Source organism: Taudactylus pleione, unplaced genomic scaffold (genome assembly GCF_031769625.1).
Source record: "Taudactylus pleione unplaced genomic scaffold, aTauple2 ptg000136l, whole genome shotgun sequence".
Taxonomy (NCBI): domain Eukaryota; kingdom Metazoa; phylum Chordata; class Amphibia; order Anura; family Myobatrachidae; genus Taudactylus; species Taudactylus pleione.
Genome location: NW_028284538.1, coordinates 3282788 through 3298349, shown reverse-complemented (window position 1 = coordinate 3298349; position 15562 = coordinate 3282788). Strand labels below are relative to the sequence as shown.

Sequence of the window (15562 nt, the reverse complement as noted above, 5' to 3'; positions counted from 1 at the left end):
ATTCTGCCTACCTCCATCAATCGTATCATGCCAATCAATGTATCAATTAGCTTAATTGTTGTTTTTTTTTCAACACAATGCAAGAAACTTTACTCTTGTCCGTGTTTGTGTTTACCCGCAGAATACGTACGGATGGAACATTCGCTTTTATTGTTCAAAAAACATGTGAACCACAATTAAACAATTGTTCTATTGCTGTGGATCCCCGCATATTTCCCGGGGTTCATTTCTTTATTTAAATTTGCAAACGCATGTCACTGCATCAAGCCTATCATAACTCTCCAGAGATTTCTGGCCCTGTTGAACACATGACTCATACACTAACCAATAAAATTGCTCCTGTTAATTTCCAAAATACATTAGCCAATCAGAAATTTGGGCCACACTTTATCAAAAATGATTTGTATGAAAAACTCCATTGCCATCATGAGAGCCTCCGCATTCACCAGGCGCGAGCTGCTGGTGCTTACGGAGGTGATGGATAGGCGGATCACCAGCCAGCCTCCACCCATCACCAACCGGCAGAAGCGCTCCGCGTATGCGGAGGCACGGTCCCGCCTGCGGTCGATGGGTTCACGCCGCAACATCGGGCAGCTTGAGCGCAGGTGGTCAGACCTGCAACGGCGAACGCCCCGCTTGCTGGCATGCTTTCGCATGCAGATCGTTGAAAGTAAGTGTTATGTATTGTGGTTTTCATGTTTGTGTTTGTGGGGCAAACTGCGTGTGCATGTTTTCCTGTCTGTCCTATTAATTATTTGTCCTCATATCTGCGTGTGCATGTTTTCCTGTCTGTCCTATTAATTATTTGTCCTCATATCTGCGTGTGCATGTTTTCCTGTCTGTCCTATTAATTATTTGTCCTCATATCTGCGTGTGCATGTTTTCCTGTCTGTCCTATTAATTATTTGTCCTCATATCTGCGTGTGCATGTTTTCCTGTCTGTCCTATTAATTATTTGTCCTCATATCAGCGTGTGCTTGTTTTCCCTCTATTTCTGTTTTTTTCATTCTACTCCTTTTTGCATGTTTTTTGTTGCTGGTTTTTTTTTTTTAATTTGGGCCCCAGATTTGCCCAGAAACTAACCTCAATTTGTTTGACATATTTTAGGAGGACAGCCAAGACTACGCCATCACCGTCCGGCCAGACGGCGTTCCCGGCCACTATCCCCAACCCCCAGCCAACACTCCACCCCAAATATTTCCCCTATACCCCACTCCTCCCCAGCCTTCCCAGACCCTCTCCCGGAACTGTCGGGCCTCCTTCCCCTCCGTCCCACTTCCCCCTCTCCTCCACCCACCCCTCTTCCAATTACCCCATCCCCGGAGTCCATCATTACCCCTCCCCGTTCTTTGGGGAATGAAGGCTCCTCCGAGGAGGAACATGGAGGGACTTCCGGAGCTCCCGTTTTGACTCCCGGTATGTTTTTCTTTCTCATTTTTTTTAACCACAAACTGTTTGTATGTAATCATGTGTCGTGCCTTTATTCGTGCTTGTTTGGTTTACTTTTGTTGATTTAGCAGTTTGCCTTTACCTCTTCCTGCTGATTTCAACATACACATATCACACCTGTGTGAATTTGTACATAGGCCTTGTATTTTTGCCAGCACCCCCTTTTTGTTTTCGGTTTTTTTTTTTCGGTTTAGGAGTGATTTCGTTGTGTTTTTGTTTTTTTAATGTGGATTCCCTATTGTTTTATTAATCCACACACTTTTCTCACCCACAGAGGAACAGAGGCGTCGTCAAGAGGTGGAGGATTGTGTTGGCCAGATGCGGCAACATGTAATTGGCCTTCTTGTAGCCCTTGACCGGCTGTCTGGCATCCTTCGCCAGTAGTTTTTTTTTTTTTGATTCGTTTTGTAAATAAATTTTGTAGTTCTAATATACGTTCTGGCTCATTCTTTTTTTCTAAAACACAAATAGTTTTCCCTGACATAAGTAGACTGTTCCTGCACGGATTTCCATTTTTTAAAAGTTAGATTGTATTTTGTATTTGTATGTTAAACAGCCACAAGAAACACATAACAGTAACAATGTCATTTCCCTTTTTGGGTGTAGTGTCAATTAGATATTTCGCCATTTTACAGGTTCCTAGTTGGTGTGCAAGCTGCTTAGGCCAATCTTCAAAATCCAAAGGTTTGGACAGGCTTCCTTTTGGTGTGGGTTGGGAACCTGCAAACATATTTCAGTTTACATCAACTGGTGTCAGTACTGGATTACCCCTTAGTCAATTGTAAGGTGTGTTAACCTGGTTCCACTTGCTGTTAACGTCCAAAAAAAGGAAGACCATTTCACTCTCCAAACATTTATTCACAACTTAAATGAGAAATCAAAGTGGTCAGTCCCAAAACCAAAAAACACTGATAATCTCAAATACAACACATACAAATAAAATATTTAATTTAAAAAAACAATCAAGAACTGGTTGACGAAGGACCATGCCAACATGATTCCACAAACATGGCGTTGCGATATGGGTTCCAGAATATATGGCCAAAATCACCAGATCCAGGTTTGGTAAGGGTAGCAGGAAGTAGTGAGCGTTGGAGTGGCAAAGATTATGTGAACAAACAGAAGATGGTGAAAAAATAAAAATAAATTAGATGTTCGCAAACAAACACAAACACATTAGGTATAAACACTGTAGTTTGGGTCAAACTTACCTAAAAAATCTGGCCACCACATCATCGCGTATGGCCCCCCCACATACTGACCTCCGACCAACCTCGGGGGGGCCATCCTCAGGTAAGGCATCCTCTGGCTGCATTGGGACACCACTCCTTATGGCGATGTTGTGAAATATCCCACACAGGACCACAATTTTCGACACCATATCCGGCAAATACATGAGCTCGCCACCAGAGCGGTGGAGGCATCTGAATCGGCCTTTTAAAAGGCCGATACAGCGCTCCACCACTTGCCTGGTGGCTGTAAGTGCGGAATTATACTCACTTTGTGGGCCTGGTGTGGGAGCCAAATAAGGAGTGAGCAGCCAGGACATGCAAGGGTATCCACTGTCTCCTGTGAAAAATAAGAGACAACATCAGGAACACTGTGTATCAAGCTTAACATTGTTATGTACTAAAGGTCTCCACTTACCCAGAAGCCACGCATCACCAGCTTGTAGGTTGGTTAATTTCTGCCATATCCCTGATTGCCGGATGACGAAGGAGTCATGTGCACTTCCTGGTAACTTAGCATTCAGGGACAGGATCTGGAGGGAGGCATCACATACCACCATTACATTCAGGGAGTGATAGTGTTTCCTGTTTCTAAATATTGCCTCCAGCCGTGCTGGAGGCTGAAGTGGTATGTGAGTACCATCCACAACCCCGATGATGTGTGGGAAGCCAGCTATTTGGTAAAAATTGGCCTTGGCCACACTAAGGGCACCCATATCCAAAGGCATTTGAATAAAATGATGGAGGTGCTTGAAAAGTGCCTCCATCACTGCCCTCAGGATCCGGGAAAAGGAGGATTGGGAGATGCCCGCCACTATTCCCACCGTTGTTTGAAACGATCCTGAGGCACAGAAATGTAACACCGCCATAAATTGCGTCAGTGGTGGTATTGCTGTTGGACTGTCAATTTGCCGCTCAAGATCACTTTCTATTAATGAGAGAGTGTCTATGATGATTTTGGGAGGTAGACGGTAGCGTCTTAAAACCTCATCATCGGGCATTCCAAAAAGGGTGACACGTGTTCGAAATATCTGGGGCCTTGCATGCCTACGATGCCTACGCCTGGGATGAGATTGAGGTTGGTCGGCTTCCGGGAGCATGGCCAGAACAATCCTCCCCAGATCAACCTGAAATTCCAAAATTTTAAAGTAAGGCTTTTGACCCACCCCAAAACTATATTAAAACAACTTAGCTTGATGATAGCATCCATTGCTGCTTACATGCCGGGGTATTGTCATGATACGTCCAAACTGAAAATAAACAACAAAATTACTTGACACATTTCACTCTGTGCATTTTTGTGGATACATTTTGTGCTAGACCAAAGTTCAAATATGCCAAACACCCATTTAGCAAAACCGCAAAGCGACATTTAACACAGTACATCAAAACGGGTCGAAATGTTGGCTCAAAAAGCGAAAGCTAAACCATCTTAAAGTTAGAATGATTATTAAGCTGTTTAAAATGTGCTAATTAGTTCGCTAATACAAGTCACAAGAGTAACTACTAAAAATGTGCTAATTAGTTCGCTAATACAAGTCACAAGAGTAACTACTAAAAATGCGCTAATTAGTTCGCTAATACAAGTCACAAGAGTAACTACTAAAAATGCGCTAATTAGTTCGCTAATACAAGTCACAAGAGTAACTACTAAAAATGCGCTAATTAGTTCGCTAATACAAGTCACAAGAGTAACTACTAAAAATGCGCTAATTAGTTCGCTAATACAAGTCACAAGAGTAACTACTAAAAATGCGCTAATTAGTTCGCTAATACAAGTCACAAGAGTAACTACTAAAAATGCGCTAATTAGTTCGCTAATACAAGTCACAAGAGTAACTACTAAAAATGCGCTAATTAGTTCGCTAATACAAGTCACAAGAGTAACTACTAAAAATGCGCTAATTAGTTCGCTAATACAAGTCACAAGAGTAACTACTAAAAATGCGCTAATTAGTTCGCTAATACAAGTCACAAGAGTAACTACTAAAAATGCGCTAATTAGTTCGCTAATACAAGATAAAAAATGGACTTACCAAGAGCAAATATCTAAGATGCAAAATCAAAAGGTCTTTGGGGTCGAAAATAAACAAAATCTAAAATAGAATAAATTAGGTATCCAAAAATTACAAAATATACGAAACACAATGAAACAACAATTGAACAAAAGTTAGACTTCACAAAACTTACCAAATCAACAAACGAGGTCCCAAAAATAGAAACCAACAAAGATAACGGAAAAAAAAACGCAAATCTAACCAACAAACGATTCTCCAACCTCCAACTCCTTTCTACACAATCAATACACTCCAGCCAAGATAACCTCCAACAATCCAAAAACGCCACCTCGACTTGAGACACACCAAGCCATAAATAGTGTTTCGTTTCCCGCACAAAGTAAGGAGGGATCATAGGGCCGCACAATCAATGATGCGGCCGCAAAATAAGGACGCATGTATAAATACGTCACGAAAACACATTCAAATTCTGGTGTATTTCTTGTTTGGACCGCAGACATGGCGACAGACCAGGGAAAAAATGCCCAAGAGTCAGGCGGTAAGTCTTTCATGCATTTTCTATCAACGATTAATTTGAACCATAAGATGAGGCAAGTTGTGATTTTGTGAATTCTGTAAATTTACACAAATAGGTGAGGAGGATGACATGGAAGAGGCTGCTGGGCCCAGTATTCCGGCCAAAGCGGCCAAAAAAAAAAGGCAGCCACATTTCACAAGAAAGGAGATGGAGGTTTTGATCCAGAAGTGTGTGGACATCCTGCCACAGGCAGACAGGAATATGAGTCTAAGCCAGAAGTGGAGAATGTGGGAAGAGGTAGCCGTTGCTGTCAATACGGTGGGTGATTATGTCCGTCTAGCCCGGGATGTCAAACGGCGGTAAGTAAACCCTTGCCCCCCCTAAAATCAAACCCCATTTTAAACCAAAGGATAATGGCTTCCATTTTTCCCCACAGATGGGGCGACTTCAAATATCGCCTAAAGCAAAAACTCGCGGACAGGGCTAGGCATGCAAGGGGGACAGGTGGGGGTCCCACCCCTGTGTCATTGGAGTTGACGGATTTAGAAGAGCTGGCACAGGGGTGTGTGCAGCCTGTGGAGGTGTTTGGCGTGTCCAACATGGATACGGACATGCCAGACTTTGCGGCTCCTCATGTTGGCCCAGGTAAGTATTGTGATGTCACCAACTCTGAAATGCTATTGTGCCAATATGTAGATTCTAATGTGACTCTTTTCTCATTTTTCAAACAGAGACACAGGCGGATGAGTCTGCTCCAGAGGGAAGCCTTGGCCGCAGAATTTCTGCTGGCTCTGCAGGGGAGGAACCAGTACATCCGGCTGAGGACCCTGCAGAAGCCAGTCCAGGGCGTGCCCCCTCGCAGGCAGTAGGCCTCCTCACAGAACTCAATTTCAAATCGGATTTCCATACGGAGATTCTGCAGAGGATGGACGCCAGTCTGCTACGGGTGGCTGAGGCCCTGGAGCAAAATGCTGCGGCCAACGTGACCATTGGTCAGGCCCTGGCGGAAAATACCAGGGCCAACATCCGCATCGCCGATGCCCTGGAGCAGCTCGTTCGCCAGCACATGGTGGAGCCGACCTCCCTTCCTGCCGGAACATCAGGATCCTCCACCTCTGGCACAACATCAGCCAATCCTCCAAATGTGCCTAGCCCTGTGCCTAGTCCAGAGGCCACAACATCTGCCTCTGGACAGGCCAGCCCGATGGCATCCCGGACCCGGTCTGGTGCCCACCCTCCCCCATCCAAACGGGCGAAAAAACGGTGACAGCAATGGCGACTTTTCCCACACTCCTTTTGTGCTTGGCTCATATTCCTTTCTGGTCAAAACTTCCCTCTCCTTTCTTGTGAAATGTTTTTAAGTTATTTTTGTACGTTTATGTTATCAGTTATTGATTTTTTTTTTGAGATAAAAAGTATCTTTGGCAGAAAAACTAAAAAAAAATATTATGCCAATTGGTTTGTGTTTAAACAATAAATTTATGAAAAAAATCTGACATTGTACTGTGACATTATTGGACAAATAGGTTACATTTAATCCTGGCCCTAAAGGCAAAAAAGGACACCAAAAACCATTTCATTTGTCTAAAAAAAAGGCCTCTTGAAGGAACGTTTAAAAAAACACATAACGATGCAAATTGCACATTAAAAAAAAAAAGGGGGAGCTAATTAAAACATGATGACATTATTGTCACAATAGGCCATAAACAACAAATTGAGGCCAAAAAATGTACGCCAATTGATTGTGTAATCCTGACATTAGCAGGTATGATTTCCACCTGCGTACGGTTTTGTGCTATCCCAATAAACTGCTTTCCAAACACATACCAAGCCGGTTTTCAATACAACACTAATTGCTTTTGTGACCACCCGCGATTAATCGCTGCAACATCGTGGAGTCCCGGGACGGAGGAGAAGGCCATCGCCAATGTGGTCGAGTAATCCAGACCCTAAACTGTGCGAGCATTTTGAAGGGAAAGAGGATGTTCCAGTGACGTATGTGACGGTCCGAACACATTTTACGCTCGCATCTGCTAATGTATGTACGCCCAAAAAACGACTCGCCCCGCCTGCGTTTTTCCATCTCCACCCCCGTCAACACCCAAAAACGCCCTGTTCTGTCAATCACATTTGACATGTCACTTCCTGTACGCTATTTTAGGAACGACAGATAAAAAGCTCGCAATCTGCCGTACGCACATGCGCAGTGTAACACTGACGCATGCGTGGTTAGTCAACATCGGAACGCAACGAGCGTACTGCTGTTTGCGAGTGGGTCTGAATGAGGGCCAAGGACTGTAGAGATTTGGAAATTTGATTACCGGCACAAACCTAGACCAGCCCAATGATCCGGACAGACGGTAGTCACTATGCCAGCACACAATACTGGCGCCAGAATCCCGGCCGCAGTCGGAATCCTGGCTCCAGAATACCGACCACTGACATCACAACGGTAAGTATTACGGTTAGGCTGTGTGGGGGAGGATTAGGGTTAGGCTGCGGGAGGGGGGGGTTAGAGTTAGGCTGCGGGAAATTGGGTGACGGTTAGGCTGCTTACCCTGGGGTGGGGGATTCTGACTGTCAAGATGCCGCTGTCGGTATTATGACCATCGGCATCCCGACTGCCATTATCCCGTACCCAACCCATCCTGACAAGCTCAACAAGAGACATAAGCCCTTGCCAGTACTGTCCCATCGGACACTGACCTATTTTTTTAATTACAGCCTGGTTTCCATGGTGGTATGGCTCCATCGGTTTGCCTGCTTGATTGGGTACCTGCATATTGAAGAACACCTAGGGGTATATTTACTAAAGTGAGAGTTTTTAGAGGTGGAGATGTTGGCCATAGCAACCAATCAGATTCCATGTATTATCTTCTAGATGTTCTAGTTAATTGTTAAGTAGAGTCTGATTGGTTGCTATGGGCAACATCTCCACTTCTAAAACCTCTCACTTTAGTAAATATACCCCCTAGAATACAGGTTCACAAACTCGGTCCTCAGGACCCCAAACAGTGCATGTTTTCCAGGTCTCCTCACAGAATCACAAGTGAAACAATTAGCTCCACCTGTGGATCTTTTAAAATGTGTCAGTGAGTAATGAATAAACCTGTGCACCTGCTGGGTGACCTGGGAAACGTGACCTGTGTGGGGTCCTGAGGACCGAGTTTGAGAACAACTGCTCTAGAATATCCCAAATCATACATACTATGAATCACTGCCCCAACATCACAAAGCCGACTTCACTTACCTGTTTACGACTTCAGGTTACCACCACTCATTGGTGGACTGTATCTGCATATCACATTGTGTCTGCTTCAGCTAATATACTACTCTGTGTATCGTCCTGAATAAATGTTACCTTGTTTCAACTACTGGAAGTGTTTAACAGCGTTATTTACCAGAACACAAAGTAAACTTACCCGGAATCATGACACACTTTTCAGGGAAGCACCAACTACAACAGCTGTATGTCCGGATCCAAACGCTTTAGCAGTTTAGTGCAGAAGTAGCCAGGCTGTATGGGCTATTTCACACATGCGATTTTTTACCGGCCCGACAAAAAAAACAGCCAAAACCGGGACGTTTTTTTTGCCGACAATCAGTGCTTTTCACATGCAACGGCTTTGAGCCGTTCTTAATGTTGTGGGTTTTTTTCTTCATGTATTGGGCATTGCAAAGCAGCAGTACAAGCTCAGAAAAGCCATGCAGTGTGTGTGAAAGGAAAATTAACATTAATGGAGCATACACACTGTGAGATTTGTCAGATGAACGATTGAACGATTTGACCAAAGTTTTGAACGATTGAACGATTTTTGACAGCATTAAAATGAATGGAATCGTCCAAATCTGACTGCAAACACATCAGATGTCAGATATCGTTATCTGACCATCGGGAACGCGCATCGTTGATCGTCCATCGTTCAGGTATGTCAGATTTTCCTTCAGATATGAACGACTGAACGATTTTTAAATCGTTATCGTTCAGATCTGAAGGAAAAATCTGACCGTTTGTATGCACCAATACTTGACTGCCTTGCAGTGACGGCATGGCATCCGTCCTTGTCAGTGGATATTCCCGGCTGTAACACGGCGACCGTGCCATCTGAAAGGACCCATCTGTTTTCAGGCTTAATTAAAATGAATATACTTCAAATTACTGGCAGGTTTTTGCCGGCCAGTGAAAACCGGCGTGTGTGAAATAGGGGTTGAGTATGAAATCCCTCCGGGTGAAATGTCGACGCTGGAAGGCCGAAATACCAGTATCCCGACGGGACAGGTAAGTATACTAATCCTACCTTTCTCCCCTCCCTTAGGGGTGCCTAAACCTAACCCTCCATGCGGCTAACGCTAACCCTGTCTCTGCTTACCTTCATTCGGGAAGCCGTCAGGCTAAAGATAGGCGCTAGACGCCTATCTTTAGTACTAAGGCCCATATTCAATTAGTTTCATACCCACGATACTTTTCGCATGCAGTAGTTTTTGCCGACTTTGCGTGTTTTGGCCGTGAAAACTTTTCGTGCGTGCCCCAGCTATTCACCGTATTCAAATCCAAATGACGCAAAAGCGCGTCCCGGCGAAACTTTAACAGGAGAAAAGTGCTGTCAAAAATGGATAAAATCAGCCTGACACCCCCCCAAAAGATGGACTAACATTGGGGATCAATATAGAATTCCCTGAATAGCCCTACTGAAGCTATTTGGGGTACTTAAGTGCTGTCAGTTTCTTCTAAATAGCGTCTTTGCACAAGTGGTGAAAAATAGCATTTAGCTGTATTTTTTGTAAAAAATAAGTAGTCCTGTCAAATTTGGGGTACTTGAAAATGGGTGCAAGCATTGTTTAAAGTCGCTAAAGTGAAGTTTTAAAAAACGCACCTTCAGCAAGCACCTGCAATTTTAAAAAACACCTCCCCCATGCTTGCAGACCCCCCAAAAGTCTATTTCGCTACTTCTTATGTTTGTACTTTTGTACTTTTTTGCCCCCATTTTCAAAGTAATTTTTTGGGGTGTTCCTCGCTTTTTTTTAGGGATTTTTTGGCACAGTTATCCTTTGGGGGGCTGTCCCAAGGGTGCTGAGTGGTTTCCGCACCTTTGCACCCCAAAACCGCAATTCTGCACTTTTTTCCGACTGCTATTCAGAGGCAAATCTTTTTTGCCTATTACACTGCATTGCGTTTTCACGTACGCAAAAAGTCTTTTGAATTGAATACGGCGGAGAGTTTCAACTTGGCGAAAGGTCATTCGCGATACTTTTTCGCCGATCTTGGCTTTTTGCATTTAATCGAATACGGCCCTAAGTCAGGATTTAGACGCCGGGATTCCGTCAGGCGGCTTCCCATGCGTCGGTATTACTACATCCCGTGAAATAGCCCTATCTTTGTTTATATAGGCTTCATAAGAGTTGTTGAACAGCTCACTTTGTTAGAATGTTAATAAAATAATATACAATTAATTTAGGCCCCACTATTCTGAGGGAATTATTATCCACCAGTGATATAATTGTACAAAACGCAGGATAACCATAACAAAACAATGCAACCAAACACAGGGTGGAATGAATGAGGGAAGTCAACAAAGGGCTAGAGCGATTCATTTTGGCTAGTAAAAGCACGTAATGAAAGTTTGCTTGGTGTAATAGGTGGCATGCCCCCTTTTTCTGGAATACGCCCTGTTGCCACCCCTAACGCCAGCAACATGTCAATCATGTTACAGCTTTGGGGCACTGCGACTGACATCGCAGAAATAGATCTGCACATGCTCAGTGCGGGTCCTGCGCAGATCTGCAAACATCGGAGATTTAGGTAGGTATCGAATTTACATAAATCTCTGAATTAAGCCCAATGACATTATTTTATCACTACCACAAGACACCACTTGCATATACCCCCAATAATAAAAGTTCTATTATTAATCAGACTACAGTTACAATTAGATCACATCACCAGCACATATTGCCGTCACTATCACTTTCTAGTTATGCTCCTTTCAATAATATACATTATGTGCAATATTTTAATGCAAATATTATCCATACAGTATAGTATAGATAGCACTAATGGAATTTAGTAAACAGTACAGATTAGTGTCTGGGCAGATAATAGGGCCTGATTATGAAGTGGATGTAGTGTTGATGTCGGGCACCATGCGCTGATGTTTTAAATCTGTGCATTCGTCTGAGTCGCACTGCTGAGATGGCATTGCTGTATAGATTCTGGCTGCCAAGTGCCATTCTATCATCCTGCTAGCCAGATGCAGGGAGCCGTGGGTGAGCGGAGGGACCGCCAGCAGAGAACTGCGCTCTGTTGGCTGCTCCGCTTGCACACCCCTAGTTTCTAGCCAGACTCGGGCATGTCCCTGGTGGCTACAGACTTGGGCATGTCCCTGGTGGCTAGTCAGACTCAGGCATGTCCCTCGTGGCTAGTCAGACTCGAGCATGTCCTTGGTGGATAAGCCAGACTCGAGCATTTCCCTGGTGGCTAGCCAGACTCGGGCATGTCCCTGGTGGCTAGTCAGACTCTGGCATGTCCTTGGTGGATAAGCCAGACTCGCGCATGTCCCTGGTGGCTAGTCAGACTCGGGCATGTCCTTGGTGGATAAGCCAGACTCGCGCATGTCCCTGGTGGCTAGTCAGGCTCGGGCATGTCCCTGGTGGCTAGTCAGACTCGGGCATGTCCTTGGTGGATAAGCCAGACTCGGGGATGTCCCTGGTGGATAAGCCAGACTTGGGCATGTCCCTGGTGGCTAGCCCGAGTCCGACTTGGGCATGTCCCTGGTGGATAAGCCAGCCTCGGCATGTCCTTGGTGGATAAGCCAGACTCAGGCATGTCCCTGGTGGCTAGCCAGACTCGGGCATGTCCCTGGTGGCTAGTCAGACTCGGGCATGACCCTGGTGGATAAGCCAGACTCGGGCATGTCCCTGGAGACTAGCCAGACTTCGGGCATGTCCTTGGTGGCTAGCCAGACTCGTGCATGTCCCTGGTGGATCAGCCAGACTCTGGCATGTCCCAGGTGGCTAGCCAGACTCGGGCATGCCCCTGGTGGCTAGCCAGCTTCGGGCATGTCCCTGGTGGCTAGCCAGACTCGGGCATGTCCCTGGTGGCTAGCCAGACTCGGGCATGTCGTTGGTGGCTAGCCAGCCACGGGCATGACCCTGGTGGCTAGCCAGCCTCGGGCATGACCCTGGTGTCTAGCCAGACTCTGGCATGTCCCTGGTGTCTAGCCAGACTCTGGCATGTCGCTGTCAGGGACTGCGTCTATTTCCAAAGCTGCACTGATTTCAGTGGCCATGTGCAGTATCTGAAAAATTGCTAGACGAAGACGTGAGAATCAGACCCATAGCCTGCAAACCATCAATAAATTCATACATCCATGGCAGTAATTGGCATGAATTGGAAAATGAAGATCTAGTAGAACAATATAGTGGCCCAAATTATAATAATGATCAGCATAAAGGTCACGGGTGCTTTACATTCCAGTGACAGCTAACATCAATGCGGTAATGGGGTCAATAAGCTGATCTGTTATGTACTGGGGTCTTTTATAGACCACTGACTAGAATGGATGGGGAAGAATAAGGAGTCAGGAGAGAGGGGAGGTTTCATGAATACTTATCGGACTGCACAACGTTCTATGTCAGCCCCGCCCCGTCCCTCCTCCCTCTCACAGGCCATTGCAGAGTATAAAACCCCTTCATGGCCGGTCCCTGCTGCTGGTCACCGGGTTGCCTGACGTTACATCCGCCTGTCTGCCACCCAGTGGTGGCCGGAAATGGCAGCTACTGGTACAATAACAGTGCAGTGAGTGTCTGCAGCCTTCGGCTCTGATGCCGGGTACTGCTGCTTCACTATGAGTATTCCCGACTGTTTCACTGTGTGCAGGAGCGGCTCCACCTCTGACAGTAAGTTACGTGCAGGAACGGTCCCCCAGATTACTGCCCATAAGTACCTGCAGATCTCTGTACCGGGCAGCTCTCATGATCCCCAGCCGTGGTTATTGCAGCTGTGGGAAGCTGAGATGGATGTCCTCTGTGGTATATGCAGAGCTGACATGACGACTGATTAATTACATCCTGTTTACAAGCAGCTGTTCTATATCAGATGACATATTATACATGTAATTTACATGTATAATATAATGTCATCTGATATAGAACAGCAGACTAAACGGGTTTTATCATCATAAAACTCAGATGTGTTTAAAATTGCTGTTCTGCCAGATTAGTGACAATCCCCTATTTTATGTACAATTTGGGCATCCCAGATTATTTTAACCCCATTAGGTGGGTAGAGCAGCAATAATTAATTTTGTGTTGTCAATATTTGGACCATGAAATGTTTTGATTGCTCGGAACATGATATTTGTGGGCTTGTGCGGACACAAGACATTGAGAACAGGTGAGTGAGCATTTGACCTGATAATGGTCTCTAGCGTCAGATTATTTACAGGAAGATAAATGTTTTCTGAACTCGTACGCTATGCCTAAAGCTCCTAGTTAGTCACAGCAAGAACAAATACATCATCGCAAATGATTGTCTAAAACACAGGTTCTCAAACTCGGTCCTTAGGACCCCAAACAGTGCATGTTTTCCAGGTTTCCTCACAGAATCACAAGTGAATAATTAGCTCAACTGTGGATTTTTTTTTTTTTTTTTAAATGTGTCTGAGTAATGAATACACCTGTGCACCTGCCAGGAAACCTGAAAAATGTGAAATGCGTGGGGTCCTGATGACCAGGTTTGAGAACCATTGGTGTAAAAGATTCTCCTAGGTTACCTGACTTTGTGGGCTATTGCTTCCTGATTTAAAATGTATGGCTTTCAGGCACCATGTAACCCTTCAAAACCTGAACAGGGACTTTGTATTCTTTAGAAGCGGTCAGAAGTTACCAGAGCCCTGGGTCTCTAGTTTAGAAAATATGTTTCTCATTCTAACAAATGTCAGTGTGGAGCATAAGGAATTGTTTTATTTGGTAATCATGAAGTTTACAGTCCTACATTATTCTAACACTGAACAGAATGGCATTCTTACCTAAAGTATGCTAAATTAGATTTAAAATTGACTGTTTGGTCCCCCATATTGGCCCCAGCGTTCCCGTAATGTAGTGTCTAGGATGAGTCTTGGAAAATGTATTCGGATATTATCACAGAACCGCCAACTGCCGACTTTGGGGTCTATTTACTAAGCCTTGGATGTTTGAAAAATGAAAGATAGTAGCGGGTTGGCTGGTACTTTATCTAACGTCCACTTTATCTCCATCCAAAGCTTAGTAAATAGATCCCTTTTGGTTTTTTTGGGAACTTTTTGTATAACTAGGCTCCTTATAAATTTTCCTATAACTGTATAAGACTATAATTTCTCTCTGTAAATCAATATGAAATGTAAAATTTCTTCAGATACGTCCTACAGGTCAAGTCATTTTTCTGTAAGGTTTAAGACAAATTATATTATTTCTCCCTTCTTCTATAATTTGTACATAGGGTGGTCCAGTGAGACACATACAATGGTGTCCATGACTGAATTAGGAGCGGAGCCCTGTGTGACTGACCAAAAGCATCCTGCGGAGGTGGAGATTGATATTGATACCATCACAGGTCAGTCATCTCTGAATCTTTCTGGCCATAGGGACATTCCAGGCCAGATGGAACCTTAAGGCAACGGCAGATCCTTTCAAAGACTTGTGCAAAGAAGAAGAGTGAATTATTACCCATAACAATCAGATTCTGTTATTCTACTAGCGCAGCTTCGTAAATCAAAATGAACGAACGTCTGATGAGTTTACACCACCATTTACTCTGCACTAGTTCTTATAAATATCTGCAAGTGTGCCCAGATTTGACCCAATGTGCTATCTGTGCGCCTGTTTTTTATAACGGAAATGAAATTCCCACCTTGCAGCGTGCACGCCCCGGCTGGTAGGAGTATGCAGAGAATCTTTCTATAGTGGCTCATACTGTGCTTCCTACACAGGTTAGGCAATTGTGCTGTGTAAGATTTGGTACCAGGGCTGTCTCTGGAATTTAGGCCGGGTGCCAGGTAGAGCTCTGGTATATTGGGTTTAGCACTAGATGTGACTGTTAGTTTTAGCACCAGATATGGCTGTACCTTTTAGTATTGGCATCAAGTATGGATCTCAATATTGTTATGGGTCGTATTTACAATGGGTGCAGGGTGTGCACGGGCCCCTGGATCCAGGGTAGCCCCCAATGAACACCCTGTACCCACACCATACACTTACCTCTCTGCCACATGCAGTGTATTCCTCAGGAAAATGGCTTGGGTGCCATTCTCCTGAAGATGTGTGCATGCACAGAAGAAAAATCACTGGGAAAATGGCACCCACGCCATTTTCCC

At 44.6% G+C, this 15562-nt stretch overlaps 2 protein-coding genes across 2 annotated transcripts in view; both read left to right on the top strand.

Annotated features, from left to right (window-relative positions):
- Positions 1–15562, top strand: part of LOC148522909 (alpha/beta hydrolase domain-containing protein 17C-like) — a 541817-nt gene that overhangs the window by 327501 nt on the left and 198754 nt on the right. The window lies entirely within an intron of this gene.
- LOC148522914 (uncharacterized) overlaps positions 12934–15562 on the top strand; it is a 43002-nt gene continuing 40373 nt past the window's right edge. Inside the window, exons 1-2 of the mRNA XM_088473535.1 lie at positions 12934–13109; positions 14689–14802. Of these exons, the coding sequence (XP_088329661.1) occupies positions 13058–13109; positions 14689–14802 (166 nt within the window). The 5' untranslated portion in view covers positions 12934–13057. The remainder of the gene's footprint in view (positions 13110–14688; positions 14803–15562) is intronic.